Source organism: Onychostoma macrolepis, chromosome 01 (genome assembly GCF_012432095.1).
Source record: "Onychostoma macrolepis isolate SWU-2019 chromosome 01, ASM1243209v1, whole genome shotgun sequence".
Lineage (NCBI taxonomy): Eukaryota > Metazoa > Chordata > Actinopteri > Cypriniformes > Cyprinidae > Onychostoma > Onychostoma macrolepis.
In genome coordinates, this window is record NC_081155.1 from 38112897 (window position 1) to 38140519 (window position 27623).

General features: G+C 35.5%; 3 protein-coding genes across 12 annotated transcripts in view; 2 read left to right on the top strand and 1 right to left on the bottom strand.

Moving 5' to 3' along the window:
- The window catches only part of sdk1b (sidekick cell adhesion molecule 1b), a 227098-nt gene extending 219449 nt beyond the window's left edge, over window positions 1-7649 (top strand). For all 7 annotated transcript variants that reach the window (XM_058789555.1, XM_058789548.1, XM_058789564.1 and 4 more), the window contains 6 exons: window positions 2215-2340; window positions 2551-2715; window positions 3855-3992; window positions 4778-4898; window positions 5058-5187; window positions 6285-7649. In XM_058789555.1, coding sequence (XP_058645538.1) covers window positions 2215-2340; window positions 2551-2715; window positions 3855-3992; window positions 4778-4898; window positions 5058-5187; window positions 6285-6554 — 950 coding nt within the window. In that variant the 3' untranslated portion in view covers window positions 6555-7649. The remainder of the gene's footprint in view (window positions 1-2214; window positions 2341-2550; window positions 2716-3854; window positions 3993-4777; window positions 4899-5057; window positions 5188-6284) is intronic.
- Window positions 7650-10989: 3340 nt separating this feature from the next.
- On the bottom strand, window positions 10990-14442 carry knstrn (kinetochore localized astrin (SPAG5) binding protein). Of its 2 annotated transcripts, none has more exons than XM_058780800.1 (8): window positions 14192-14300; window positions 13912-14019; window positions 13788-13814; window positions 13139-13238; window positions 12902-13016; window positions 12767-12828; window positions 12109-12183; window positions 10990-11756 (listed from the first exon to the last, which is right to left on the bottom strand). In XM_058780800.1, the coding sequence occupies exons 2-8, from the start codon at window positions 14001-14003 to the stop codon at window positions 11625-11627; spliced, it is 603 nt and encodes a 200-aa protein (XP_058636783.1). In that variant the 5' UTR covers window positions 14004-14019; window positions 14192-14300; the 3' UTR covers window positions 10990-11624. The 2 variants fall into 2 exon arrangements, with proteins under 2 accessions (XP_058636783.1, XP_058636772.1); XM_058780789.1 differs by lacking the exon at window positions 14192-14300 and adding an exon at window positions 14305-14442 and having other exon boundaries at window positions 10993-11756.
- A 141-nt stretch (window positions 14443-14583) lies between these two features.
- Window positions 14584-27117, top strand: knl1 (kinetochore scaffold 1). Of its 3 annotated transcripts, none has more exons than XM_058780782.1 (26): window positions 14584-14749; window positions 15041-15117; window positions 15801-15840; window positions 16147-16206; window positions 16296-16381; window positions 16473-16525; window positions 16687-16708; window positions 16949-16989; window positions 17208-17254; window positions 17490-21059; window positions 21212-21320; window positions 21429-21496; window positions 21781-21879; window positions 21953-22068; window positions 22218-22308; window positions 22420-22536; window positions 23070-23157; window positions 23265-23348; window positions 23437-23476; window positions 23575-23679; window positions 25322-25422; window positions 25510-25575; window positions 25696-25805; window positions 25943-26064; window positions 26298-26423; window positions 26918-27117. In XM_058780782.1, exons 2-26 carry the CDS (start codon window positions 15098-15100, stop codon window positions 27012-27014), a joined length of 5478 nt encoding a protein of 1825 aa, XP_058636765.1. In that variant the 5' UTR covers window positions 14584-14749; window positions 15041-15097; the 3' UTR covers window positions 27015-27117. The 3 variants fall into 3 exon arrangements, with proteins under 3 accessions (XP_058636765.1, XP_058636759.1, XP_058636749.1); XM_058780776.1 differs by having other exon boundaries at window positions 14679-14802; window positions 16690-16708; XM_058780766.1 differs by having other exon boundaries at window positions 14680-14802.
- The last annotated feature ends 506 nt before the right edge of the window (window positions 27118-27623 follow it).

Genomic DNA, 27623 nt, shown 5'->3' on the forward strand with positions numbered 1-27623 from the left:
CTCCACAGAATGTCTTTGCACAAAAAAAGTAAATAAATAATAAACAAAATATTTACTTAATTAATTAGTAGATGAGTAGGACCAAACAGCAAAGCAAATGTAGCCAATGAGTATCCAATATAAAAATATAGGTTAATTTTGTACTTATAAATTTCTGTACTATATTTGTTTGTTTGTTTGTTTGTTGATGAGTAAGACCATGTAGCAAGGCAAATGCAGCCAACAAGTTTGCAGTATAAAAATGTAGATTTTTAAAATTAAATAAAGTTTAAAAATTACTGATTGACTGACTTGCTGGCTTACTTACATATATATATATATATATATATATATATATATATATATATATATATATATATATATACACTCATTCCCTGAAAATGCAAGTGAGCTAGCAAGTGTACATAAAACATATTTCTTTACAGAACAAAATGTAATTTCAAATGTTTGTACAGTATTTATGTACTGTATATATGTATGTAATTTATGTATACAGAGCTGGGTAGTAACTGATTACATGTAATCTGGATTACATAATCAGATTCCCAAAATTAAGTAATTAGAGTAAATTACATTTTAAAATACTCGTAATCAGACTACAGTTACTTTTGATTGCTTACATGATTACATATTATTCACACAATAGCAATAAATTGTTCATCATTTATTGATTCTCTCTAATTCCTCTTTTTTATCTTTTAAATTTTCCTTTCTAAAATAGTCTACCGCTTATATACACTCAGAAAGTCCAGTTTTGTGGACATCCACACATAGACTAGTAATTAGTCAGGTGTAATACAGCATTTGATCAATGGATTTACAAAAATAATTTCAGGTTTAAGAAATGTTTCAACATTGCATCAACTACTGATGAACACATTCATTTTTATTAATTTATTTTTTTAATTATCACTCAGTAGGTTATTTAGCCATGCATTATTATGTATTATTGAAAGGCTTTTGTCTTTCAAACTCATTCAAATGCACAAATTCTTGTTATTTCTTATTTGTAGATATTCTCAGACTTTTTGTCATCTGGTGTTTTTTTTAAATGGTGTTTTTTTGAAAATCTAAAAATGCACAAAGTTTCCTGTAAGGGGTAGGTTTAGGTATAAGGTTGGTGTAGGGCAATAGAATATACAGTTTTTACAGTATAAAAACCATTAAGCCTATGGAGATTCCCCTGTAAACCACAAAGTGTGTGTGTGTGTGTGTGTGTGTGTGTACTGGTTTTTGTGGTTTACAGGGACAAAATTTGTATAATGACATGGGTATGACAGAGGTATTACAATTTGAAGGTGGTTTATGAGGACACTGCCTATGTCCCCGTAATTCCAAATGCTTAAAAAACATACTAAATGGTGTTTTTTTGAAAATCTAAAAATGCAGAAAGTCTCCTGTAAACGGTAGGTTTAGTGTGTAGGGTTGGTGTAGGACAATAGCACATACAGTTTGTACAGTATAAAAACCATTACGCCTATGGAGAGTCCCCACAAGGATAGAAAACCAGACAGCAGTGTGTGTGTGTGTGTGTGTGTGTGTGTGTGTAATAATTGTTTTGATTGATTGTGTAAATTTCATAATGTTGATGGAAGAATTACGTAGATAAGTAAACTTTTGACTTCAGAAAAGTACTTTAAAAAACATGATTTTACCATGGTACATATCCGTATAACCATATCTAAATACTATGGTAATACTATGGTAATTTGTCCTAGTGATATGAGTATTTTGGTTGGTGATTAGTCATTGACACTGGAAAAATAAATCGAGAAAGAAAACATTCTGTATCTGTGTTACAGAGAACAAGTAAATTGAAACGACATTTACGATCAGCTAGTTTATTTAAAAGGTGAAAGGATTTGTGGGAAATAAAGTGTGTTAACATTATACTGAATGTGAGTGTTGTCAGGTCACAGTAGGCAATAAAGAACATGTTTTGAAGAAGATATATCCCTACAGCTTCAGTGTGACCTTTATGCAATCTAAACCACTTTAGAACAGCAGTGCAGCCTGTCTTACGATCCTTAGTTGCTAAAGTAGTTATTCAGTTATAAAAAATTCATCATTTTCCTTCCATCAGCCTAAAGTTTGAAGCCTGTGCTGCAGTCTGAACTTTTATGATTGATAAAAATGGCCAGATCCATTTTAGGAACTGCAGTTTGTGCTGTTATTGATTATTCAGAAAGGAATAATATGCCTTATATTTCATAGGCTCCCCCGGTTCGCCCTTGCAGACCTCAGTCACAAAGTCTGCATCAGCTTTGACACTTCATTGGTCAGAGGGTGCAGAAGGGGCGGGACCTGTCACAGGATATGTCATTGAGGCTCGTCCATCAGGTAAGCAGCACTTCCTAGTCCATCTGCTTACTTCACATCTACCCTTGACTTCCTCATTATAAGTTCTTCATCTCGTGCATTACATGGTGTTGTAATACTAGGCTTATTCTCAATTAACCTTCCTCTTTTCACTTCCACCTCTTCCATCTTTTTTCTCCTCTGTGGCAACCAATTACTCCCCCTCCCGTTTTTGAAATCCTACATTTCCAGATGAAGGATTATGGGATACGTTTGTCAAGCATCTCCCACCTGGCAGCTTCTCGTACACCATCAGTCTGGACCGCCTACGCTCAGGTGTGGCCTATGAATTCCGTGTCATCGCAGTCAATCGCTTTGGTTACGGTGATCCCAGTCCGCCTTCCACTGCGATGTCTGGTAATCTTCCTCATTTTATCACACCACTGCATTATATTCAACAGTGATGCGAATGACAACCCACTCAACAGACTCCATGTCTGTCCCACAGCTTTGCTTTTGTTTAGGCTACATCACATTAGATACAGTATTTACCATAACTAATGACAATTGCATACATCACAATTCATTTTTCATAATTTTGCTGTTTAGAGTATGGATGTTAGTATTCCACTTTATTTTCAAGCATCTGGGAGGCATTCTACTTCAGTGAGGATTTTTGAACTGTGGAGCACTGTAGACTCACTTTGTGGCCTCTACTGCCATCTAGTGTCAAACAGCTGAACATTCACTCATCCATAAATAAATGAAAAAACTGAAGACTTAAAATATTATATTATATTATATTACAATGTGTGTATTTCTGAAAGAAGTCTCTTATACACACAGCAAAATGCAGTAAAAACTGTGATACTGTGAAATATTATTACACTTAAAAATACATGTAAAAATAAAAATACACTTTTTAGGATTTCTTGCTGAATTAAAAAAAAAAACTGCATTTATTTGAAACACATCTTTTGTAACATTAACTTAATGCATTTTTGCTGACTAAAAGTGTTCATTTCTTTAAAAAATAAATACAATGACCTCAAACTTTTAAACTGTGTATATAATCAGGGATGGGCAGTGTTTCAAATACATGTATTTGAAACACAAAATACTATTTTGTATTTAAATACCTTTCGATAAAAAAAAAAAAAAAAAAAAAATCTAATGTATTTTGCATTTAAATACATTTATTTTTGTATTTTCAAAATACATAAGGTACTCTGCCAATCAACCTTCTTATTAGACTGCTGATTTCCTGCAGGGATGGGCAGTAGTATTTGAAATACTATTTTGTATTTAGTATTTTTGTATACTTGTTGGTACAGGAAATCAGCAGTCTAATGAAGAGGTTGATTGGCAAAAAGTATTTTATGTATTATGAAAAATGCAAAAATACTAAGATTAAATGTATTTAAATATTTGTATTTGAAATACTGCCCATCCCTGTATATAATATAATAATACATTTTTCCCATGATGTATGAAATGTCAACTGTAAAATTGCCATATGTTGTATTGTAATGCAGAATTGTTGTCTGTTGTTGTAGCTCTGTCTGAAACACCTTTCTATGAGGAGTGGTGGTTCCTAATCGTCATGGCTTTGATCAGTCTCATTTTCATTCTGATGGTTGTGTTTGGTTTGCTCCTGCTGGGGCAGAATAAGAAGTACAGGAGCTGTGGAACAGGTGAGACTAAACAATAATATAAACTTGTATTGGTAATATACTTGTATTGCACTGAAACTGCTTTGAGCACTGAATATTCTGTTTTCATTTACTGACTCTCATGTCGTTCTAAACCTGTATGAATTTGGGCTAAATTAATTGTTAAAACCGCCATAGGCAAAATAATGGATATTAAAACTAAAACTATCTAAAGGGATACTAAAACATGTTTTTGGTAATTGAGACACAAGAGGGTTTTACACACTACTACGATGGTTTTAATGTGGTATTTTTGAGGTACCAAATAGAACATTGTGGAATAGATCAAAGTACTGTCACCTGATACAATCACTGTACTTTATGATACTTCTGCTTCCTACACAGTTTCTGTAAGTCTTGCTTTAAAGATTTTAAAGGAAAATCGTTTTTCCATATTACAATATGTTCTTCCCTCAACTTAGACGAGTTGACACGTACCTCTCCCGTCTCAGTGCGTGCACTCATTCGCTCTACCGTGCGGCGCCACTATGCTAGCATTTAGCTTAGCACCATTCATTCCTTAGGATCCAAACAGGGATGAATCTGAATGTATCAACTTGTCTAAGTTGAGGGAAGAACATATTGTAATGTGGAAAAACGGTGATGTTTTCCTTTAAGTATTTGTAGTTGGTCCATCTGAGTCACTTGTGTAACTGTTGGGGGAAAATGTAATGCTATGAAATACTAAAAAATGTATTAGCTCATAGTTAATCAGTCAACACATCCCAGTGTTTGTTGTCATTACTTGGATGCAATTCCTCCCACAGGAAAACACATTACTACAGTAGAGGAGTCTGTAACTCTTGACAACGGTGGCTTCACGGCTCTAGAGCTGAACAGCAGACATCTGAACGTGAAGAGCTCTTTCCTAAAGAAGAATGGAACAAGGTGGGGTTTCCTCTGAACTGCTATTAATATATCAGAAAAGTCTATTTTTCTATTGAATTTAATGATATTTGTCGATTTTAAGTGATTTTTAAGATTCAGTGAAATAACTCCTCTGTGAATATGTGCGAGTAGCTTGTAAAAATGGTATGCTTTCTCCAGGTCTCCTCCACGGCCCAGTCCAGGTGGTCTCCACTACTCTGATGAAGACATATGCAACAACTACAACGGGGCTGTTTTAACAGAGAGCACCACCCTCACAGAGAAACCCACTGAGCTGTCAGAGTCAGAGGTGAACACACTACACCAATAACGCATGACTACACACACATAAACAACTTCCATGGGTACACGATGGAGTTTTAGAGACACCTTATGTCTTAATCATCATTACATCTTTTGAACTTCAGTCAAGTGTGAGTTTCTTAAGGCAAATTTACTTACTCTAAAACAGAACTTGGTAACACTTCAGAATAGGGAACACATATTCACTATTAATTAAGAGTTTTCCCTCAGTAAACTCCTAATTTGCTGCTTATTAATAGTTAATAAGGTAGTTGTTAAGTTTAGGTAAGATTAAGGGATCTAAAATATGATAATGCAGAGTAAGGCATTAATATGTGCTTATTAAGTACTAATAAACAGCAAATATGCATGCTAATAAGCAACTAGTTAATAGTGAGAATTGGACCTTAAAATAAAGTGTTAACCAGAACTTTAAAATGTTAAACATATGAAAAAGAAAAATAAATTTATTTTTTTTAAAATAATTATTCGACACGTAGTAGGCCTACAATCACATGAGATGAATACTGCCGCAATATCGAACTACTGTTGCTCTTTTGTTGGTTTGATTGCTTCTGTTGTCCTCATTTGTAAGTTGCATTTGTAAATGATTAAATGTAAATGTAATGTAATATCTGAGGCTGTTTTATTCTGGACTACTAGTCAAAGGTTTGGGCACCCTTCACTAAAATATATATTTTTTAATTGTTCCAGTTCGAAACCCTTTTGATATAAAGGTGTTCCTAAATGCTTGAAATTAGTTTGGTATACAAAGACATTCTAAAGTAAGTAAGTAACTAAAGTAAGGGTACAAATTAATAAAACGTGGCCACAAATTAATAAGTCAATGTCTTTTCTCCACTGCACGAGGCTCAGTTGCATTTCTGCAGTGGCATCCGAAACTGAAAACAACATTGCATAATGCTTCATCCTTGCCAGTAGGTGTCACTATAGAACCTAGGACCACCATTGTATTGATCAGCCAACAGAAACTTACTTTGCACACCTGTAAACACTCAGGTCACAGTCACGTCCACACTGTAACTTTACTGTCTGCTCTTTTTCTCTCTGGTCTCGACCCGTCCCGTCACCCCTTGTGTAAAGGTCAGCGACAGCGACTACGAAGACGAGCAGCCCAAGCACTCATTCGTAAATCACTACATGAGCGACCCCACCTATTACAACTCATGGAAGCGGCAGCCCAAAAGCGTGAAGACCGGAGGAGGGTATGAGGAATGTGCCATGACGGATGCAGAAGGGGGGTATTATCAGACTGTGGTGACCCAGCACAGCGTAGGGGGCGTCTACACCCCCACGGGGCAGCCCGCACCAGGAACACGCACTCCAGTTACTGGCTTTTCCTCATTTGTCTAATGAACTGATGACTTGAAACAAACGAGGAGGCTGGAGACTGGAAGTTGAGCCCTAAAACGGGACGAATCAAACTGTTGTGCTGGTTATTACGGCAAATAATGCCGTACAAGTTTCTCATTTCCCCTGAAATGTGTATTTTAGGCCTTCTCTCTTCAAGGAAGGGAGGAGAGCATTGAAGTATCTTATTGTTAACGTGTTAATGATTTTTGGGTGGATTTTGCCAGATTAACCGTGACCCAGAAGAAACGGAGACTTTGCACTGTGAGACTCTTTAGTAAGAGGTGGTATTAATTTTAAAGACTCAAAGACCCTCTAAGACGGATGAAGGAAATTCCTTTGTTATGAATTCCCGTTCCATAGCAACCTTCCGGGATTAGTCGTGATGTGTGGGCAAACACACGCTTGAGTGATTCACTGAATCTCGCTCTGATCTCCAAAACTCTAATTGAAGTTGAAACATCAGCGGAAACTTGTACAGTGTGTGGTAGACTGGAACAACAATGTGTTTTGTGTGTGGTTTATTTTCATGTTGGGGACAGGCGGCTTCGTTCTGGACAAAAAGCAGCACTGAAAATACTGCCTTTGCACACGTATTGCTCTCTTAAACCAAAAGAGTGATGCTTTAAGCGGGAAAAGAAAATGTGTGCTCGCAACAGACCGTTTTCTTAGGTTAGCAATACTGTATGTAAAATATGCTGTAAGTGTGTATATTTTTAGGATCAATTTTGTACAAAAAGGAAACATTTTTACTGTAGAGTAGATTTGTGCCAAGTCAATGTAGTTCTTTAGTGATGCCCACAGCGGATCATTTCAGCAAGTCACATCCACACTGTTTGTTTGACTGGCTTGCAGTGTATGTACAATCCAGTCACCCAGAGAGATGATAAGAATTGTCTCTCTATCCCAAATATACACAGATTTCTCATCTCCTTCAATGCTGAACAAATGTTTATTTCAGTTTGAAAGAACATCAGTGCTAAATTAAATACAGTACATGAGATGGAAAAAGATGGGTGGTTAAAGATCTGGGCTGGTAACTAAAAGGTTATAATGCTATAGTGATACATTCAAGCACTCCTACACTGTAAAAAGTGATAAGTTGACTTATCTTAAAAAAATTGAGGAAACCCGTTGCCTTAAAATTTTTAAGTATATGATAATTTAAAAAATAAGTTAATTGAATTGTCAAGTTCACTTAACTTTTTTAAAAAAATGATTATGTACTTAAGAATTTTAAGGCAACGGGTTTCCTCGATTTTTTTAAGTTAAGTCATCACTTTTTACAGTGTAAGAATGAATCAGAAATTCTAATTATGTTATGATGCACATTCAGGTCATTTTAGATAGAATAAAAAAGTCTCAACTAAACTGCACCATCAACAGTCAATGACAACTTATGATTGATTGAAAAATTCTTAAAAGAGCAATATTGTAGTTGACATGCTCTTAAGTTGGTAAATTATGGAGGCCCATAATTATGATACTAAGTCATAGTTATGAGATAAAAAACTTTTGACAAGGCCAACATTATGAGATAACAGTTATGATATAAAATGTCAAAATGATGAAATAAGTCAAAATAGAGAAAAAAGTTGAAATCATGACACAAAAAGTCATAATTATAAATATAACAAATCAAAAATATGAGAGACTCGATAAGTCAAAATTGAGATAAAAAGGATTAGGATTTTGGTTTTCATCATAATTATGGGTTCAAATTTTGACTTTTTATTTAATAATTATGACCTGAGTATGATGTCTCATAATTTAGATTTTTTTTTATGTCATAATTATGACATTTTATGTCACATTTATGATTTAGGAAACGAGCTTAAAGAAATTAAGTTTCTCATTAGTACTTTCAACTTCAAGGTGGCATTCATGCTCACTTAACTCACTTAACATGAACTCAACATATGGCCTGAAACTTACTCTACAAGTACATGACCAACATTTAAAAAACATTTAGGGGAGTAACAGCGCCCCCTTCAGCACTGAGATGTATGAGCATCTGCATGCTTCTGTAGAGTATGTTTTGGTGCCTTAAGAGTTTTATTCTTTTCTATGCATTAATTGTCATTTAAAACAGCGAAAAAGACATGGACAGACTTCTTGCTGTGTTGAAAATTCAAATGGAAAACACATTACATTACTTCCAAAGACAGAAAGTGCTATGCAAAGTGTTATTGACCGGAATGAGCCAGAGAGAAGAATATGCACTTCAAAGCAAGTTGTTAACACTTTGAATTGCTTTGAGAAGTTGTTACTGAAATGTTACTGAAACTTGATGACTCCTACAGCTGTATTACTCACAATGCATTATAATGCATTAAACTGGATTACTCAAAATTCAAATATTGTACAAAATCTGCAGCGTGCGCAGTGTGACGTACAGTAGTCTATTAACGCAGCATGGCCCTAAACTTACCCCAGTCTCAAAAGGAAAGAAAAAAAAATGTTGCCCTTTTAAGAATATTTATTATTATTATTATACAACGTATTTATGTCATCGACATTTCTGGATCTTTTGCACAGGAAAGTACCACTCACATCCAACTAAAAATCGTATTTATTATAAACAAATGACAAGTAATATTGTGTTCATATTTTCCTGCCATTATTCCCAAAGCAAATTACCTGTCAGTTTTATATATATATATATATATATATATATATATATATAACCTATTGTTGACTAAAAGCCAAAAAAAGTCACAGTGTGTACTGTGTGTAAATGATGCAGACTGCAGAAATGTCATCACGACACATTCACTGATCAGATGCGCAGTGGCCCCAAACATATTTGGACACTTAAGCTACACTTAAAAATGTATGAATGTTTTTGCGTTAGATAACAAATCATAAAAAAAAACTGGCATCTGCAAACAAATGGCACTAAAGCTTTTCTCAGTTTATGTTGTGCTGCCTTTCTTTAAAACAAGTGATGTTTTGGTTTGAATTTTGTTTATATAATACATTGACAATTTTAAGTGTGGCGTAAATGTCCAAATTTATTTTTATTTTTTTGCTTATTGTAGGAACACTGTATCACTGTAATTTGCTGATATTGAGGCGTCATCATTGTAATGCACTTGTTTTGATTACTATGATTAAATGGATGAGGTACATATTTCACAGAAAAAAAATTTTTTTCTTTGGCTCAACCACACTATTCGTTACATCATGCTCATGCTGTCCAGGAGTTTTTGTTTTTCAGATCGGATCTGTAGAACAGACTGTCCGAACTGTTTTTTGGACGTGATCAAATGAGGTATGTGTTGAGGCGATGGGTGTCATTTTTTGACGTTTGCACTGGTTGCTATAGTAATGCAGGATTCAACACATTTGACATTGTTTCAAGTGAAAACAATGTTTTTTCTGTAACAAGTGAATGCAAGCTGGCAGTATGAAGAGAACTGTCACACTGGAAATCTATCCTCTGTTATGAACATCATAGTAGTGTAGAGGCAGTGCAAGCAATAGATGGTATATGGTGTTTATTTGGTGTTGCTATATACATACAGTATACATACGGATGTACTGTATATATACTTATGTAGTGAATAAAATACTGTGCACACAAAGGACTGGTTTCCTCAAAAATGAAAATTAATTCACCCTCAGGCCATCCAAGATGTAGAGGAGTTTGTTTCTTCATCAGAACAGATTTGGAGAAATTTCTTATTACATCACTTGCTCACCAATGGATCCTCTGCAGTGAATGGGTGCCGTCAGAATGAGAGTCCAAACAGCTGATAAAAACAACATAATCTATAAGTAATCCAAATGACTCCATTCCATCAATTAATGTCTTGTAGCTGCATGTTTGTATAAGAAACAAATCCATAATTAAGCAGTTTTCATTTTAAACCGTTGCTTCTAGCCAAAATACAACTCCATAGTCCATAATAACACTTATTCCTCAGTAATGCTTCCTCCTCCTGCTCTCACATCAAAATCCACCAACATATTTTTGAGCTGTTTTTGCATGTAAACAGTGTTTGATCTGTTCAGATTTCTCTGCTGATTCAGACAAGATGACTTTTTCACTGGAGAAAGCAGTTCTAGGGAAACAGGACTTAGCCAGAAGCAATGTCTTGATGGATTTGTGTCTTATAACACGCAGCTTTTTGCTTCACAAGATGTTAATTGATGGACTGGAGTTGTGTGGATTACTGTGATGTTTTTATCAGCTGTTTGAACTCTTATTCTGATGGCACCCATTCACTGCAGGGGATCCATTGGCGAGCAAGTGATGAAATGCTACATTTCTCAAAATCTGTTCTGGGGCGAGTTTCCCAAAAGCATCATTAGCTAACTATGGTGGTAAGTCCCATTGAACTCTATTGGCAATGACGGTACTTGCGACCATAGTTGCTTTTGGGAAACGCACCCCTGATGAAGAACAACTTGGATGGCCTGAGAGCGAGTACATTTTCAGCAAATTTTCATTTTGAAAAATGCAAAAAGATAACAATAAAAAAAACTTTACCTGGTTCGAGACTATTTCATTTGAATGGCAGTGAATTCAATTAAGTGGCCATTTCAGTCTTGATGGGTTGTGATAAATGTGTGAAAAATGCATCATGAGGAACAAGTGCTTGAATGAAGAAAGATACATTTTATTGGCTTGTCTTACCTCACACATTACAAGGGCGTTGTGCTTTAAATCTCCATGTCAAATGGGACAATGCTTATTAAGTATACTCAGTTTAACTATTACTTATTGCCATCATGTTGTAGGTCTCAGATACTTAATCAAAGGTCATGTTTGCACAAAGAATTCAAATGAAAACAATATACAGTAAGCATCATTTAAGAAGTGCCTTGCAGTTCTAGAGGTGCATGAAAATTTTTATATTAATATCTTTACTTGTAAGCAGACAAAAACAGAAATCATAATGCATTCTCAAAAATGTGTTTCTTAAAATGGTATGAGCTGTATGTTCCTTTAAATGCAACAGTATGTTACGGTTTTGCCCAAATGCTTCTCGTTCTCAGACTGACAGATCTCCTAACAACACCATATGGCACTGCAGTATTTATGACCAGTGAAAGAGTTTCTTTCATTTATTCCATCAAGAGTCTCTCTGCCTCCCCCATAGCTCTCTCCATTTCCTCCACGTCCAAAGTGAACAATGCCCTCTCCTGCTGGAGCTTTTCATGTGCTTCCGTCAGGTCCCTCATGATGTACTGCACTTCCTACAAGCATTCACAGAGGAGCAAACAGAGACTGACAAAATCCTCACTGAACCCGTTTTAGGTCATGCCATATTCCAGTAGTTTTGGAGAGGCACACTCAATAACATTTAGAAGGATTAGAACATTTCAAATTAATATTTTATCAGCTGTGGACCTGGCGTTATGATTAATTATACAGCCTCTAGCCCAGCAGAGCAGAATGTGTGTAATTTCATCCTCATATAAATCAGTCTTAGTGAAACATTTGTATTAATGTCTGGTCAGTGCCGCAGGACATTCAAATCAGGATAAATAACCCAGTATTTTGGAATATTAAAAAAAAAAAAAAAAAAAAAAAAACACTCATACACACCAGTAAATTTGCTGCATGCTCTTCTGCCGTCTCACCAAACAGTTTCAGCTCAGTCAGGAGATTTTGAGAAACAGTCTACCATTAGAAGAAACGAAATGGACAGAAAATGTATAATTAATAGAGAGGCAATTTTCCATAGTCTGAGATTAACATTAGCCCTGCAATAAACAACATTGTCAGGACGGATTCTCCATGTGAAACATGCTATAGACCAGAATTAGGCTTCGTTTGTGTTTCAGAATGCAGTCTTATACATTTCTTCTACATAGTAACAATAGTAATCAGACCATAAAAGCAAATAAATTGGTGTGACAGCACTACATATGACTGTACAATATGGTTGATTATATAATCAATCCCTATTATATGTCCCTGCAGTGACCATGGGTCCATTTATTAGCATCTCATGTTTCCAAGAGTTAAAGAATTTTAAGAATAAATGATTACTATTGTTTCCTTTTTGAAAAATACGAATTTACATTTTTTTTCCTTGACTTGTTTAGTTACTAAGATTATACAGGCTTTTCGCATTCACAATCGTGTGTGTGTAAAAAGGCATATAAAATGTATTTTTATTAAAAAGTCACTTATATTATATAAACCAAACAAAATGAATACAACATATGAAAGTATACAAATACAGAAAAAAAATAGTTACCATAACTTCTTTCCTTTGTTCTTCCTTCTGTTGAGCTGTCTGGCCCAACTTATCCCCTGAAACTGAATTTGAGGTGGTTTAGACTACAACAACTTCTTCATATGTCAGTCCAACAGAGTTAAAATAAATTATAACCTGGGTCAAGGCTTTCTGCAACAAGGAGGACATGACAGTCTCGCAGCTGTTTTTGAATTTCTCGATTTTCTCCTTGGATGTCTGTGTATCGCTGCTCCAGGTCAGTCACAGTTCCCTTAAAAAACAAATCTTTTTGACTCTACTGACTACAACATCTGTTCTAAAATATCACTGTACACCATAAAACAATTACTGTATTTAAGTAAAACACTAGATCAGTGATTAAGGTGTAATCACCTTCATTTCCTCAAGCTGTCTCTGCAGGTCTTCATTTGTTGAAGTCAGGACTCTATTCTGCTCCCTTATGTCATTCTGTTGCCCATATCTTGTAGATGGCCTGAGAAAATCGAAGTAGGATGCATTTACAGTTTCAAACAGACTACCCTGCTGAAAAAAACAATAGAACCCTGCCCAAAACACAATAGAAAATGTAATGGTTTTAATGGGAATTGTATTGGTTTTAATGGAAACTATAATGGTGTCTACTGGTATGTGATGGATTCTGTTGGTGGGATGTTAAATTGTATTGGAAAAATGCCCAAAACACTACAAAAAGTAATTTTGTAATGGTTTTACTGGAAAAAGCTAATGGTTTATAATGGTATTTTAATGGAAACCATTGGAATTTCTGTGATGGTTTCTATTGGGCTTCTATTTTTTTTTTTTTTTTTTTTTAGCAGGGTAGACCAGGGGTCACCAAACTTGGTCCTGGAGGGCCAGTGTCTTGCAGAGTTTAGCTCCAACTTGCCTCAACATACCTGCCCGGAAGTTTCAAGTATACCTAAGACCTCGATTAGCTGGTTCAGGTGTGTTTGATTAGGACTGGAGCTAAACTACATTTTTATTTCATCATATTCAAGAATTTCACACATACATTGGTACTTACACTTTCAGAGATCTGTACTGGTTCTTCCTAAATAAATAAATAAAAAAACATTATATATATATATATATAAATTGGTGTTTACAGTAAATAAAATATTTGCAGAAATTTTAACAAAGATACCCACTTATTTTCTGTGTCGTTCTTGACATGTGCAGCTCTGGATGCCACACTGGGCTGTGCAGGAATTGCTGTGTCTTTTATCTGAACTCTCTTCATGTCTGAATGCAGCTTTCTGGAGAAACAATCACATTTACTCCGATCATATTTAAGCAAAATACTGATAGCGCAGATGTGAGAAAATTAGGTACCAAAACATTGCCTTATACATTTTTTATATAAGTTAATAGAATAAGATCGCATCATGTTCATATCATACTTCGCTTATGTGCCTCAAGTCAACTGACCATTTGTCTTTCCATAAATGCAATGCGATTTTTTTTACTAAAAGATCTCACATCGAAAATCAACGGTGACTGAAATGACTTTAAAATAAAGTATGAGTGTATAATGAACTTACCACACCAAGCTAATACGGATCAGTAGATAAATGTTTTAAAAGTCCCGATTTAATGCAGCGCCATGAATTTTCAAAATAAATAACGTCACTTCCGCCTCATTTGCAAATCCAGACCAGTGTTTTAGACTGAAATTGTTATGTAACGTTGAAACTAAATGTCTGTATTTAATATATATATCTTATATATATATATATCATATATATATATATATATGGTTGTAAGATTCTTAAATCGATCATACATCCAACCAAAGTTCGCTAAAGAATGTTTTTTGTTATATTTTATTTAAATAGTTATAATAATTCTCCGCGCCACTAGAGGGCGCGAGAGGAACACGTTACGTGTAAAGTCACAGAGCGGTTCGCGAGGAAGAGACGTGGCGGTTGAGTTCAAATTTTACGAAGAAAAAAAGACAAGCGGCGAATGGAGGGAAATTAAGTTTAGGTATTGCGCTTTATTAATTTTTTTAAACAACTGAAAATCTGGCTTTTATGAAAGTAAGACACGTTTAAAGTCATTTTAATGCCGAGAGCTGTTTGTTTTCTTCAGTATAATGCTGTTGTTGTTGTTGCTATGAGCTAACGTATGTCTAGTCTGACAGTCACAGCACACACCGACTAAAACAAAACACGCGTGAGGAAATGCAGAAGTGTTACTACAATGTAGATAACGTTTAGAGTGATTTTAACAAACCACCTTAAACGTTTTGTTTATTTATTTTTATTTCAAATATAGTGTTCCTCACTTTTATTTATTGGATTTTGTGAGCTGTATCACTCAACTGAATTGAAGATGGAGCAGCTGAATTTGGGGTAAGTTGATCTCTTATAATGTTATCCAATTTTTGCAGGTAACGTTAGGAGTCACGTAGACCGAGTCGACAAGCAGCTTTGGATGAATAATGCAGTCTTGCACTTATTGATTGTGTATAAATGATTGAGTCGGTCTGCGCATTTTCAAAATGTTCGAATGTTCTTTTATGTATTTTACTGTAACTTTACTGAGCGTATTTAAACTGCAGACAGAACTCCGTTAATGTTTTGATAACGTTTTCCTTTTACGCAAATGTCAGAACTATTGTATTTGTAATTATGACCTCACCTCTTAAACAAAACTAATATTTTGCCATATAATATTAATCGTTTAGGCTTTAGTAGCCTGGAAATAAGCTCAGATCGCTTGTCGTTGCTTGCTTTTATAATGACTGTTTAAATGCATCTGTGTAAATAAGCATACATAAGAAGATTTTTTGAAGTTGATCATTTAGTTACTGTCATGTATTGACGCAATGCAAAAAAAAACACACCCCTTTTTGGGCTTGTAAAATTGATTTCAATGCATTAGATAAAAAACATTTGATAAATAAATACACTTAATGTAATAAATGTCCATGTTTTATACGTGAGTGGTTTTCTTTCCAGGTAAATTCCACAATATGTTATTAAAAAACAACTTGTATAACTAATCTTTTTTTATTTATTTATTTATTTTCCAGCAATGAGGCAGTGAAATCCTCAAGAAGGAGACTGTCTTCAGTATGTATTCATTATGAACTTTTTGAAGATTTATGCTTTCCATTGTTTTGTTTTGTTTGTTTGTTTTTTAAAATATATATAAATATGATCCTTCTGTATCTTTGCATTCTAGTTTAGGATGAATATATTTAATTTTTTTAGTAATGGAAGAATGTGCACACAAATGATAACTCGATAGGTGTCCCACTTTACCTATATTCACTCTTTTACAGCCTGCGAGAAATGTTGAGCCTTTTCCTCTTAATTTTCTTACATTTCTAAATGTCTTGGGACATAATATAGTGCCCCTTGATTGTCCCCTGACAGATTTTAAAAGCTACACGAACATCTATGAAAATACATGGAGCTGAGCAAGAAGAAGAAAAGGTGATTAAGTCACTGAGTGTTTTGAATATCATTTTTGTTGTTGTTGTTGTTTTAAAAAAAAAGTATTTTTTATGTGTATATTTATGCAGGAGGAAATTGTCAAGCCTGTTGAGAAGAAGAGAAATTCACGAAGAGTGAGTTTTGCCACTACAAATAATGTTCGAGTCTTTACAAAGTAAGTGCAATTATGTCGACCCACTGATTGGAAGATACAAACATAAATTACATGTGTAGATAATTCATTTATGATATTTAAAATTTCACAGTGATGCAAAGAGTGAATCTCCTGTTCTAGCATCCATTCAAAACACTCAAGTTGGTAAGCAGTTTATTTGTTTTTGACATGTTAGTTAATTTGTGGTTAATGGTTAAGGATTATGTGTACCAGTTCTCTCAAATGAAAAGCATTAAATATTTCTGTTGCATATATGAAACATTTGCACGCTGCTAATTTACTTCATTGTGTTTTGTTCAATTCAGCAGGAGATAGACCAAATGAAAAGTAAGTAGTGGCTTATGTTTTTTTCATTTGTTTTCCAACTTGTTCAAGTTGGACATGTTTAGCTTCTTTTTTACCGTTAGGCCAAAATGCTTTCCCTGCTTAATCTTTCCAATCTGACGCATCCAACACAGATATGGCCCAGCTGTGTAAAAGCGGTATTTTATGATTTTGTGTATCCATGTGATCCACATCATATATGTAAAGCTGTAACTTTCTTTTTTTCTCTCTCTCTAATGACAGGATTCTGCATTTTGTGGATGAGGGAAGTCACCAAATCAAAGGTATTTTTTAAAATGAAAATATGACAAATTTTGCTGACCAATTGAGACGTTGTTCTCCAATCTTGTTCACAGTGCAAGTGGTTTTATTTAAAATGGGAATTTGTTGACATAATTCGAGTAAGTGATGATCACTGTACCACAATCTACTGATTTGATGCATCCTGCAAATTATTTTCATAGTCAGACAGTGAACCACTAAACCTTTCCATTTCTTTCAGGCCTGGATACTTTGTTGAACACTCCTCTTTATCTGTCCCAGCATAAGGTAAGTACTAATCTAAGACCAGTAAGGCAAACATATTATGAATTTCGGGCTTCTGCAATTTGACATCTTTGATTAAAGTATATGTATGCTGCAATAGACATTTAAGTTGGAGTGTGAGAATGTACAAAGCCTGATTGTCAATAACTACTTCTGCATTTTTGTATTTATTTGGCATTGATACACACCTTGTTTTGACATACACTGATTATATTGACCTTTCTCTCTCAATTTATAGGAAAAATTTTTCTCTGATCCAGTCTTGCAAGATGACTGTGTGGATAGAACAATGCTGCTCGGAGAGGATACTGGATACATGGATATTACTCAGAGTCACACAATCACAATTGATAAGGATTATGAAATTGAAGAAGAGACAAAACCAGATTTTAGCGTCAACATGGCTCAGACGATCCGTGGTGATCTGAATATCGCGAGTCTGAAGGGTTTGCCACAAGAAGCAAAAGCAGAGAGGAAAAATGCAGCTAATGACTCTGACTTCAGTGCTTTTCTCGCCAGTATGAGCTTACCCACTGTAAATACCATTAAGCCCCACTATGCAGAAAATCAGCTTGGTAATATCTGCAGTTCAGCCAATACAAGCACATTGGATATTGATAAGGAGAATCACTTGCCATCTTTTTTAATGAAGCAACATCCAGGTGCCAAGGGTAACCCACAACAACCTCTGGGACTTCAACGAAGGCGTTCTTGTGTTGGAATTGTTGAAGACGCTGATATAGAGGTAACCAAGAGTCACACTGTTGTAACTGAAAACAAAGATAAGCCTTTTACACCCTCTGTTTCTGTAAATCAAAGAGGTGTTGCATTCATGACACCTGCCTTTTCGAACATCCCAGATGACATGGAGCTAACTTTGAACCAGACTGCTGCAATCAATGTTAAAGTTACAGGAAATATAATTTGCAATGTCCCGGCTGCTCTGGAGCACAATAGGTCCCATCATTTCTCTGAGGATGATGATGTAATGGAGATGACGAGGGTATTTGATGTATCTGCTCACGAAAAAGACCACACAATGAGTATGAAGGAGCAAGTTCAGCCTTCAGTTCCCACAGCAAGAAGGATGTCCTCCTTTAATATGATTGGAAATGGAGAGACAACAGATCGAAATAAAGATGGTTATTTACAGAGCAATCTCTCAATAGCCCAGACTACTTATTCTGATGACATGGAAATGACGGGAACATTTGATGTATCTGTTAAAGAAAAAGACCTCACAATGAGTATGAAGGAGCCAGCTCACCCTCCAATTACCAAAGAAAGCAAGATGTCCACTTTTGATTCTTTTGGAAACGGAGAAACAGTGGATTGCAACAAATCTAGCAACAACTTTGTAGCTCCAACTGCTAATCCTGACGATATGGAGATGACACAGTGTCATACTATTGTTCTCAATGACAAACAATCAAGTGGAAACAAACCATTCAACAACACAAGGAAGAGTTTGCCTCTTGTACCTTTATCCAGATCTGTTCGAGAAGATGAGCATACAGGCAATATGAATGAGGAAGCTCTGCGTCCAGTTCCCAGGGTAAGTAAGATGCCCAGCTTTGATTTAGTTGGAGATGGAGTGATAATGAATCACAACAAATCAGGCCACCTCCTAATAGCCCAAACTGCAAATTCTGATGAGATGGAGATGACACAGTGTCAAACTATTTTTCTCGAGGCCAAGCAGGTCAGTGGAGACAAACCTTTAAACAACTCAAGGAACAATTGGCCTAATACATCAGTATCTGGACCTGAAGGCAGTGATGGGATGGACATGACTCAAGCATTCACAGGGCGTATAATGCTAAATGCTTTTCTGGCCTCCAAGAAGAAAAGAGATGAAAGCATACCGATGCCTGCCACAACTACATCAGATCAACATAATGATAGTGACTGTATAGACTTGACATGCCAATCAAGTATTTTTGATAGGATTTCTACCCCAAGTCCTGATGAAATGGAATTGACCAGATGCACCACTATTAACACTGACTCAAACCGTACCTGGTTAGGGAGTGCTGTGGATATCACAGGTACAAGAAGAGCACCATTCTCTGCTAATCAAACCATCACTGTGGTTGAACCTATGGAGATGACTAAGGTACACATGGCACCAGTCAGTGAGCAAAAGTATAAAGCTTTTATGACTAAAAGAAAGTCAGGAGCAAGAATGATGCCCTTGATGTGTGATCCTGAAAATACTGAAGCTGATAACCATAAGACTGATTTCTCCAACCCTGATGACATGGACATGACACAATGTCAGACTGTTGTGCTTGAGGCTGAAAACTGCAAGAGGGCCAAACCATTCAGTGAATCCAGGAGGAGTTTGAACCTTATATCTACGTCCTCCAGTCCTGATGTTGACAGTATGGAGATAACCCAGGCACTCACCAGCAATATCATGTTAAAGAGCTTTGTATCCAGTGAGGAAAGTAAGCATGAGAGAAATCTGTTGCCTGTAGCAGAAAGTTGTCAAACACTGGATGAGTCTGACTGCATGGAAATGACAAGTCAAGCCAGTGCATCAAATCTAGCTATTCCCTGTGTTGATGATGAAATGGAACTAACAGGATGCAACACGATTGCAATTGACTCAAAAAGCACATTGGCAGCAAGTGCTACAGAGATCAAAGTGCATGACAGTGCACTTTGGGCATCAACATCTGTTTCTAGATGCACCGTGTTAAGTGAAGAACAAAATGAAGTGAGTGAACCTGCCAAGTGTGCTATTAACCATGTCTTCCCCTCAAAACATGATTTTGATCTTGATGGCAAAAACATTAAATGCAACAGCACAGAGACAATATCCTATGACCCAGCTGACATGCAAGTGGACAAAAATTGTGAAATGGCACATCCAAGCAATGTGATGACGACTGATGAAGACAGTGATATGCAGGTTACAAAGGTGCTTACAATGCCCATTGAAACACAGCAAAGTGTTTCTTTTAATGAGAAAGAAGAAGCACAGATAAAGACTTTTTGTGGCTCTAAAAATGAAGAGGGTCAAGCACTTTGGCCTAACAAGGAACAAAGTATAAGCTCGGTCCAACTTGAAGGTTCCTCCTCAAATGAGTCTGTAGTTGATTCCTTCATTATAGAAGAGCTGCAACATGCAAAAGCAAGACGGAGAAGTCTAGCTGACTTTCAAATGGAGCTTCGCAACATGTCAAGGCGTATCCAGGAAGAGCAAAAAGCGATAACAGGAAGCACAACTGCGCCTCTGCCTTCTTGTTCCCTCCCTGAGAATTCTCTTAAAGAGCAGTGTGAAATGGAAATTTCCAATGAGCCAACTTCAAATGTCACCCCTAAAGTCAAGCAAATAAATAATTCTGTTCAAAATGAGAAGACCACACCTTTTAGTCTTAAAAAAAAGGCGTTCTCATCAAGGCTGTCATTGTGTGGTATCGTACCAAAACTACCGAAACGAGCTACAGCTGTAACTCCTAACAAAACTGTGACCATAAGTACTAATGATTTACAGAGTCTTCAACTAGAGAAACATTTTGATGTTGCTGAACAAAATAGCAACTGCGAAACAGTCAATATTAATGATGAAGAGTTCCCTGAAATGAGCAGCGAAGAAGACTTGTCAGGGAGTCTTGAAAATTGGCCAATTAAAAAGCAAGATGAACTGGATGGTTCTTTGGTTGTAACTAAATATGAAGAGCCTTTGGAGAATGAAGTCTTTGAGTCAGACACAAGCACGAGTCCTTGTTTTAAAAGGCTGCATCCAGAGGAAGACCCTATTACAGCAGAACGAACCAAGAAAGTCTGCGTTTCTGACATGGTAGGCACAAAATGTTAATAATTCTCACTTTAATACTTTGTTTGCTTGGTATTTCCTGCTACACGCTTAGAGGATGTTCTGTAATAAAGTGTTAAGCGTGGGCTCCATTGTTGTGCATTATTATGCTAATGCCTAAGATTCTGTCTCCTCAGGGGCCTGACTGTCATGAAGCTTCCGTACAGTGGGAAGGTAATTTTACAAGGCATGCCGCTCAGAATCCCAAGGCAAAGACTATTGAAGATACAGGAGTGTCTGAATCCAGTGAGTTACTTGTGTCAGTTCTCAGACACAATAAAATGCACTTTGCAAAACCATTAAGAAGGTTTCGATGTGGTATATTTATAAAAGACAATGTGATCTGCTTTACAGCTCTCAAATACTCACAGTTTGACTCTCATATGGATGGGACGCTGGATCACGTATTTGATTTCAGCAAGGTAGCATTATTAACACACTCTCATTATTCCCCATATTTAAAAGGATTCTTTTGTGTACTGCTTATCACTGTTGCTCATACTTAAGGGATTTGAACAACCATAAATGTTACTCTTTGCCCTCTAACTCGTCCCATATTGTAATTGCAACAGACATGAATAATACTTTTAAATATGTGAATTGTTTATGGAAAGTGGGCTTTGACACACCAACATGTTTTGCATGGGAAAGCACTACTTATGACAATATAAAAGTGTAGTTGTTTATCTCATTCTTTTATTTACAGAAACTTGAGGATGGAAGCATCACAGTAAATGAGTTCCTAAGCCACTTTGGTATCAACTTTGTTATCCACAGATCTAGACCAAGTGCTCTTCCTGACAGTGTAAGTGGTCTGGCTTTCTCTTGTTCTCTTTGTGGACAAATGTGATGGTTGTAACACATCTTTCCTTTTTCAGTGTAGAGCTGGAGAGACACGCACCATGGAGGATTTGCTCAAAGAGAAATACATATACCACCCCAAGCAGAGAGTATATGAGCAAGACTGTAAGAATCTCACAGAGATAGTAGAGAGGTATGTACCAGTCTGGATTTGATAATGCTGATACTAAAAACACTACCACTGCATATCTGTGTGTGTGCACGTGTTTAACTGACATAAATTGTACATTTATATATAAAAAAAAAATACATTATATTTTATTTAAACTAATTTCTTCATAGACTTAAAGAACAGATGCCTGAACAAGAGAAATCCCTTGGATGCATTAATGGAGCCCTTCAGCAAGAGTTGTGTACTCTCTCTGAAGAGCAAGTATGTCGTTTTTATAGCCAATCCTGGGTCATCTTAAGTTAAATCATTAAAATTACAGCTTTTATTGTTCATCTTTGAGATTAAATCTTCATGTATGTTTGTTTTCCTCAGTTAAAAAGCTTTGGCTCCAAGTTGAAAGAACGAAGAGTTTACTTTGGAAAGAGAAGCAAAGCACTTTCTCATGAAATGAAAGGAGCCTTGTACTCAGAGCTCATCAAAACAAAACGGGTAAGAGCATTTTTGATTCTTTTATTATTTTGATTTCTCAAAAAGCCAAATTATTCTTTAATCTGAATATTCTTAGTTTCTATTCTAAATGTCCTGATTTGAAAAAGTCTGATACATAGACCCTACCCTAGGAAATTGATTGGACCACACTTGTATTTCTTTTGTGTGCATTTACTTTTAAAACAGGAATTAAGTAGGGAAAATTAAGAACACAACCTTTTTAAATGATAAAAAATAAATGTAATGAAATAGCCCTTATTCTTCAGTTACATCACAGCCATGAACTTGATTTACTGCTGCTAGAATTTAATTGGATGTAATGAGTAAGTGCAAGATTATCAGTCTTCAGTATTATCTTCTGTTTTCCCAGATGAAAAGGTTGTAAGTTTGGGTAGTGTTTAACTGTTAAATGTTGTTTTTGCAGATAACTTTTTATTAACTTTTAATTTTGTTAAAGTAATACACTAGTGCTAACCGACACTGACCAAAAGCCTTAACCACTGTGCATCTGTATTTTCCCCCAATACATTTAGGATGCAAAACAGAGTCTGATATCTAAAATCAAAGAGACAGATGAAATGATTGAAGACTTGGATGGATGCATTAATGATTTAGAAACTGGTATGGATTTCCTTCTTGGCTCTGTTTTGAATATGTAGAGCATAAAGTACTACATAATCATATACTAATACCTGCAGGTAAATAATTCACTCCTTCTTCTATACTAGAACTTGCATCTGTAGAGGCCATGATTATGGGAGATCATCTTGATGCTCCTCAAACCAGACCAGCCTTAAAAGCCAAGGAAGAGGGTAAGTGTGCTTCTATATTATGGAATTTTATGAATCTAGTAAGGAAGATGTAATGATTTGTCTGTGTTTTTCCTCTCTCTACTGATAGATTTACATAGGCTTAATTCAGCTGTCATGGAAAAGGAGAGGTACTGTATATTCTTCTATCAGCACCATAGGAAATGATTTAAGATATCGATTTTTTTTTTTTTTTTTTTGCTGAATACAAAAATTCTGAACTTTTTAGGGAAATTGGTGAGTTGGAGATTCAGCTGAGAACTTTGGAGAGCCAACAGGAGAAGTTGCAAGGGGAATCCAGTAGCCTTAAGAATCATCTTGCAACCTTGAACAGGTATTTGTTTTTCCTTCAATTTAAAACCGATTGTAACAGCACTTTGGCACCCAGTCTACACTGCAAGCGCAGCACACGAGTGACAATAACAATTGTAGAACTCCCCTATTCTAATCAATTTAGCTGTTAAAAAGCAGCAAACAATGCATCGCTCACTTGCTGTGAGGACAGCTTTGTTGATTATAATCGCTTGCTAGCTTTTCTACCACACCAGCATACAAGCTCACAGACATGACACTTCCATGCTTAACCCATATGGTTTGCAAATTTTAATTTTGCTAAATACTAGGTGTTGCGTACAGTATGTTTTATATTATTGTTGTTATTTGACTGCTGTGCCTAGCACATATATACAGTATATATATATATATATATATATATATATATATATATATATATATATATACAGTATGTGTGTGTGTGTGTGTGTCTATAAATGTTTATATACTGTGTGTGTGTGTGTGTGTATATATATATGTATGTATGTATGTATTATTATTATTTAATGTATTATTAATTATATAATTTATTATTAATTGTTAATTATAACTAATTAAAATGCACATTTTCATGTTATTTCTTAGTTGCATGTAATGCAGGCATTCCAAAACTTTTTGTCATCTAAACCTTATTCACCAAATATATTTGCTTTAAGTACCCCTTAGATTTTAAAATAAATATTTCAATAATTAAGCAAGACATTTGCATGCTCACGGTTTCTTTGATTTTGATTAATGATCACATTTCATGCAGGTAAATAAAAATATTTCATGTTTTTTTAGAAAGTGTTTTATTTAAAACAAAGACTATAGAAATGCAAAGACGGTTCTTTCAAATTTCCCATAGAAACCTGACTAGACCAGCGAATGTATATGTGCAGTCAAAAGCACGTTATGACTCCGCATGTGCATTGCCTGGTCTAGCCTCAAAAATACGCTTTTTAAACGCTATTTGAGCATAAGAAACAACATTCATGGGGCAATTCATTTCAGATTTTTGTTGCTGATTTGACATATATTATTTAATTGTGAGTTCAGCGAGCAGTTTTTGAGATTTCAGGATTCCCCCATTCATTAAGATAGGTCTTGTACGAGCTGCCCGGAGGCGTTACAAATTAAATATGGCCGCCAAGTGAAGAGACTTTCCTCGAAAGTGAGTTCAAATAAAAAAATTTAAATTAAAAAAAAAAAAAGAAAGGGAGTTTGTTTTAAAATGATTTATTTTACAACCCCCCTGCAGTTCCTTTACAAACCCTAGTTTGGGAAACCTTGATATAATATAATGTTTAATGTACTTCATGTTGTAAATCACAATGAATGGAACAAGTTTTCTTACTCCTTGCATTTTTTTACATCATTATGGTACAAGATAATACTATTTAAATCAATGTGATAAACGAGTTAAATCAAAATTAATCTAAAGGTAATCTGATAATATTACCTAAAATGTGTAATGTAACGGATTACATTACTGACTACAATTTTTGTCATGTAATCTGGAATCAGTAACGGATTACAATTTGTAAGTAATCTACCCAGCTCTGTGTGTGTGTGTGTGTGTGTGTGTGTGTGTGTGTATATATATATATATATATGTATGTATGTATATGTATTGTGCTGAAGGTGTGATGATTGTCTTTCAGTTTGAACGAGTGGCGTCTTGATGCAACAGATGAAAGGGGGGCTTTGTTTACCTTCCTTCACAAAACTGTGCATTTGCAGGTGAACCTGCAAACACCTGCTGGTGAGTTGATTATCACTTTATAATTACTCCTAATTTTTTTCGTCATTATTGTCACATAGTAGCATAAAATATTCTCTTGTCTATTAGGAAAGGACTGGATGACTGAGGATGTGGAGCGAAATATAGATGTAAGCTTCCAGTTGCACCTGGATGGTAAGTGAACAATAAATTAAATTACTTTTTTTATGATGTTTCCATTTTATTTATATATTTTACATTTAAATATTTAAAATCCACTTTGTATGCATCTCCCCTGACATTTTTTTTTTTAAGTGGATAAATCTGAGTGTCATGCAAGCATGGTCCACAAGTTACTTGCACTATACTATCATTCTCAAACTCAATGGACACAGAGGTACCCAACAACCCGACATATACCAGAGGTAAACACTAACACTACAAAGTACAAAGTTTCAGTCAGAGACATTGTTTTGCTACAAAGGTGTGCACTGTGCAAGATCAAGTCTGAATAATATATGACAAGAAGAAGTCTAAATGCTTTTGGATAATTTCTCAACAGCTGCTTCATGACATTAGTTTGGTGGTGGGTCGTGTCAGGCTCTTGGGCGAGGAGATTCACCGGCTGAAGAAGTGGGGTGGATTGAAGCTCCGCATCCTTAAGATCACCTGTACAGACACACGGTATGTTACACCTTTTACTAGTTTTTATTCATGCACTTTTCCTTGGCATGTTGAGCCATGTTACTTATATGGATGACACAGATTCAAGTTTTTACATTGTCTTAACCTCTTAAAAACAACAGAAGCATGTGTCAACTTGAATTTCTGATGCAGACTTTCTTTTAGAAAAGTTTGTAACCATAATGATAGATTAATGAAACTGTAAGCATCTGTTTTTGTTTTTCCTCTTTCAGAGTTCATGTCATCTTCTCAAGTCTGAAAGCATTTGAAAAGTTTGAGTTAAGTCTGATGGTCACTCCAGACTATCCCTTTGGGCCACTTCACATACAGGACTTCAAAAAACATTTTGGGGATACAAGGTTTGAAAGCAATTAACATTTTTAGATCACAACAAGTTGAAATGTTGTTATCTGGCATTTTGAGTGGAGATAACATCACCTCCATTAGACAGGATTGTTATTAGAAAGAAATATTATGAAGTCCCTAGGCAGCGTTTAGTGAAACACAACAGCTTTTCACATCTAACTGTTCAAAGAAAAGAACAAAATATTAATTGTAACTCAGTCTGTTGGACAGAAACATTGTTTATGACTAGAGTGCTTTATAGCACAGTTTCCTATATACCACAGACTCATTTTCACTTATGTACTGTAGATGAAATGCAGTTCACATTGGTGCTGAGAGTGGCAAAATTTAGAATAAATCAAAATCATTCATCAACATGTGGTCCATGGTACATTGAAATGGAAATATTACCAACAGCTACAGTGATGTTCATTTGATAAAAGTATTCACACTACATGTGCATTTTGTGTTAATATTGTGTCTGTTTTATGCTTGCTGTCTTCTGTAGGTTGAGTCAAATTGAAGACATCATATCATCAGTCAAACCAGCCAAGAACTATCTGACAAAAGTCCTCAAGAAGATTCATGATGACCTCCTGTACTAGAATCTCAGCCTTGTTGTTTAATCTGTTCTTTTCTGTCTTTTAAATGTTTGTACATATTGATGTTTGTATAATCAAATAAATAATAATTAAAAATGTAGCCAAAAACCACATCAAGTTTGGCGGCATTCTTTACTTTTCTTGGCCTGTTACGACTGGATATTTGCTTCATGAATCCAACTAATGGGATATGATGTAAAGGAGCCTCAGATGCTACTGCTGATGATAATTATATATGAAGAATGCAGGTAATCTTGGTTTTTGGAGTGAATGATAGGAGTGATGCTCTTATGTGTCTATTTGTACTCGGCTTTGTGTGGGTGTTTATTATGGTTTGAGTTCGGAAATATATAGAAATTTGCAAATAGTGGCAATCGGTGTTGAGAAAGTTCCTCCATTTATAATTACAGATTTAATGATTAAACATCAGACAACCAATGGATAAAACCAAGTCCTCACCCTGAAAATCATTCTCTTAACGTAAATTAAGCCAGAAACTAACCTACAAGAATTTAAGATAATTAAATCACTGTAACGTTATTCCCAACGCCGGTGGCAATAAACTGCAACTCTTTATTGAATGTCATCTTTCAAAAGGCTAGTTTGGCCTCA

Bases quoted from the DNA above. Each gene is read 5' to 3' on its own strand.
- knstrn (XM_058780800.1), bottom strand. From the start codon at position 14,003: ATGAAGAGAGTTCAGATAAAAGACACAGCAATTCCTGCACAGCCCAGT. The intron at 13,815-13,911 runs GTGGGTATCTTT...TTATTTATTTAG, and splicing joins AAGAACGACACAGAAAATAA to GAAGAACCAGTACAGATCTC. The intron at 13,239-13,787 runs GTAAGTACCAAT...CGATTTTCTCAG, and splicing joins CAGTACAGATCTCTGAAAGT to GCCATCTACAAGATATGGGC.
- knl1 (XM_058780766.1), top strand. The intron at 21,497-21,780 runs GTAGCATTATTA...TTTTATTTACAG, and splicing joins ACGTATTTGATTTCAGCAAG to AAACTTGAGGATGGAAGCAT. The intron at 22,537-23,069 runs GTAAGAGCATTT...CAATACATTTAG, and splicing joins AGCTCATCAAAACAAAACGG to GATGCAAAACAGAGTCTGAT.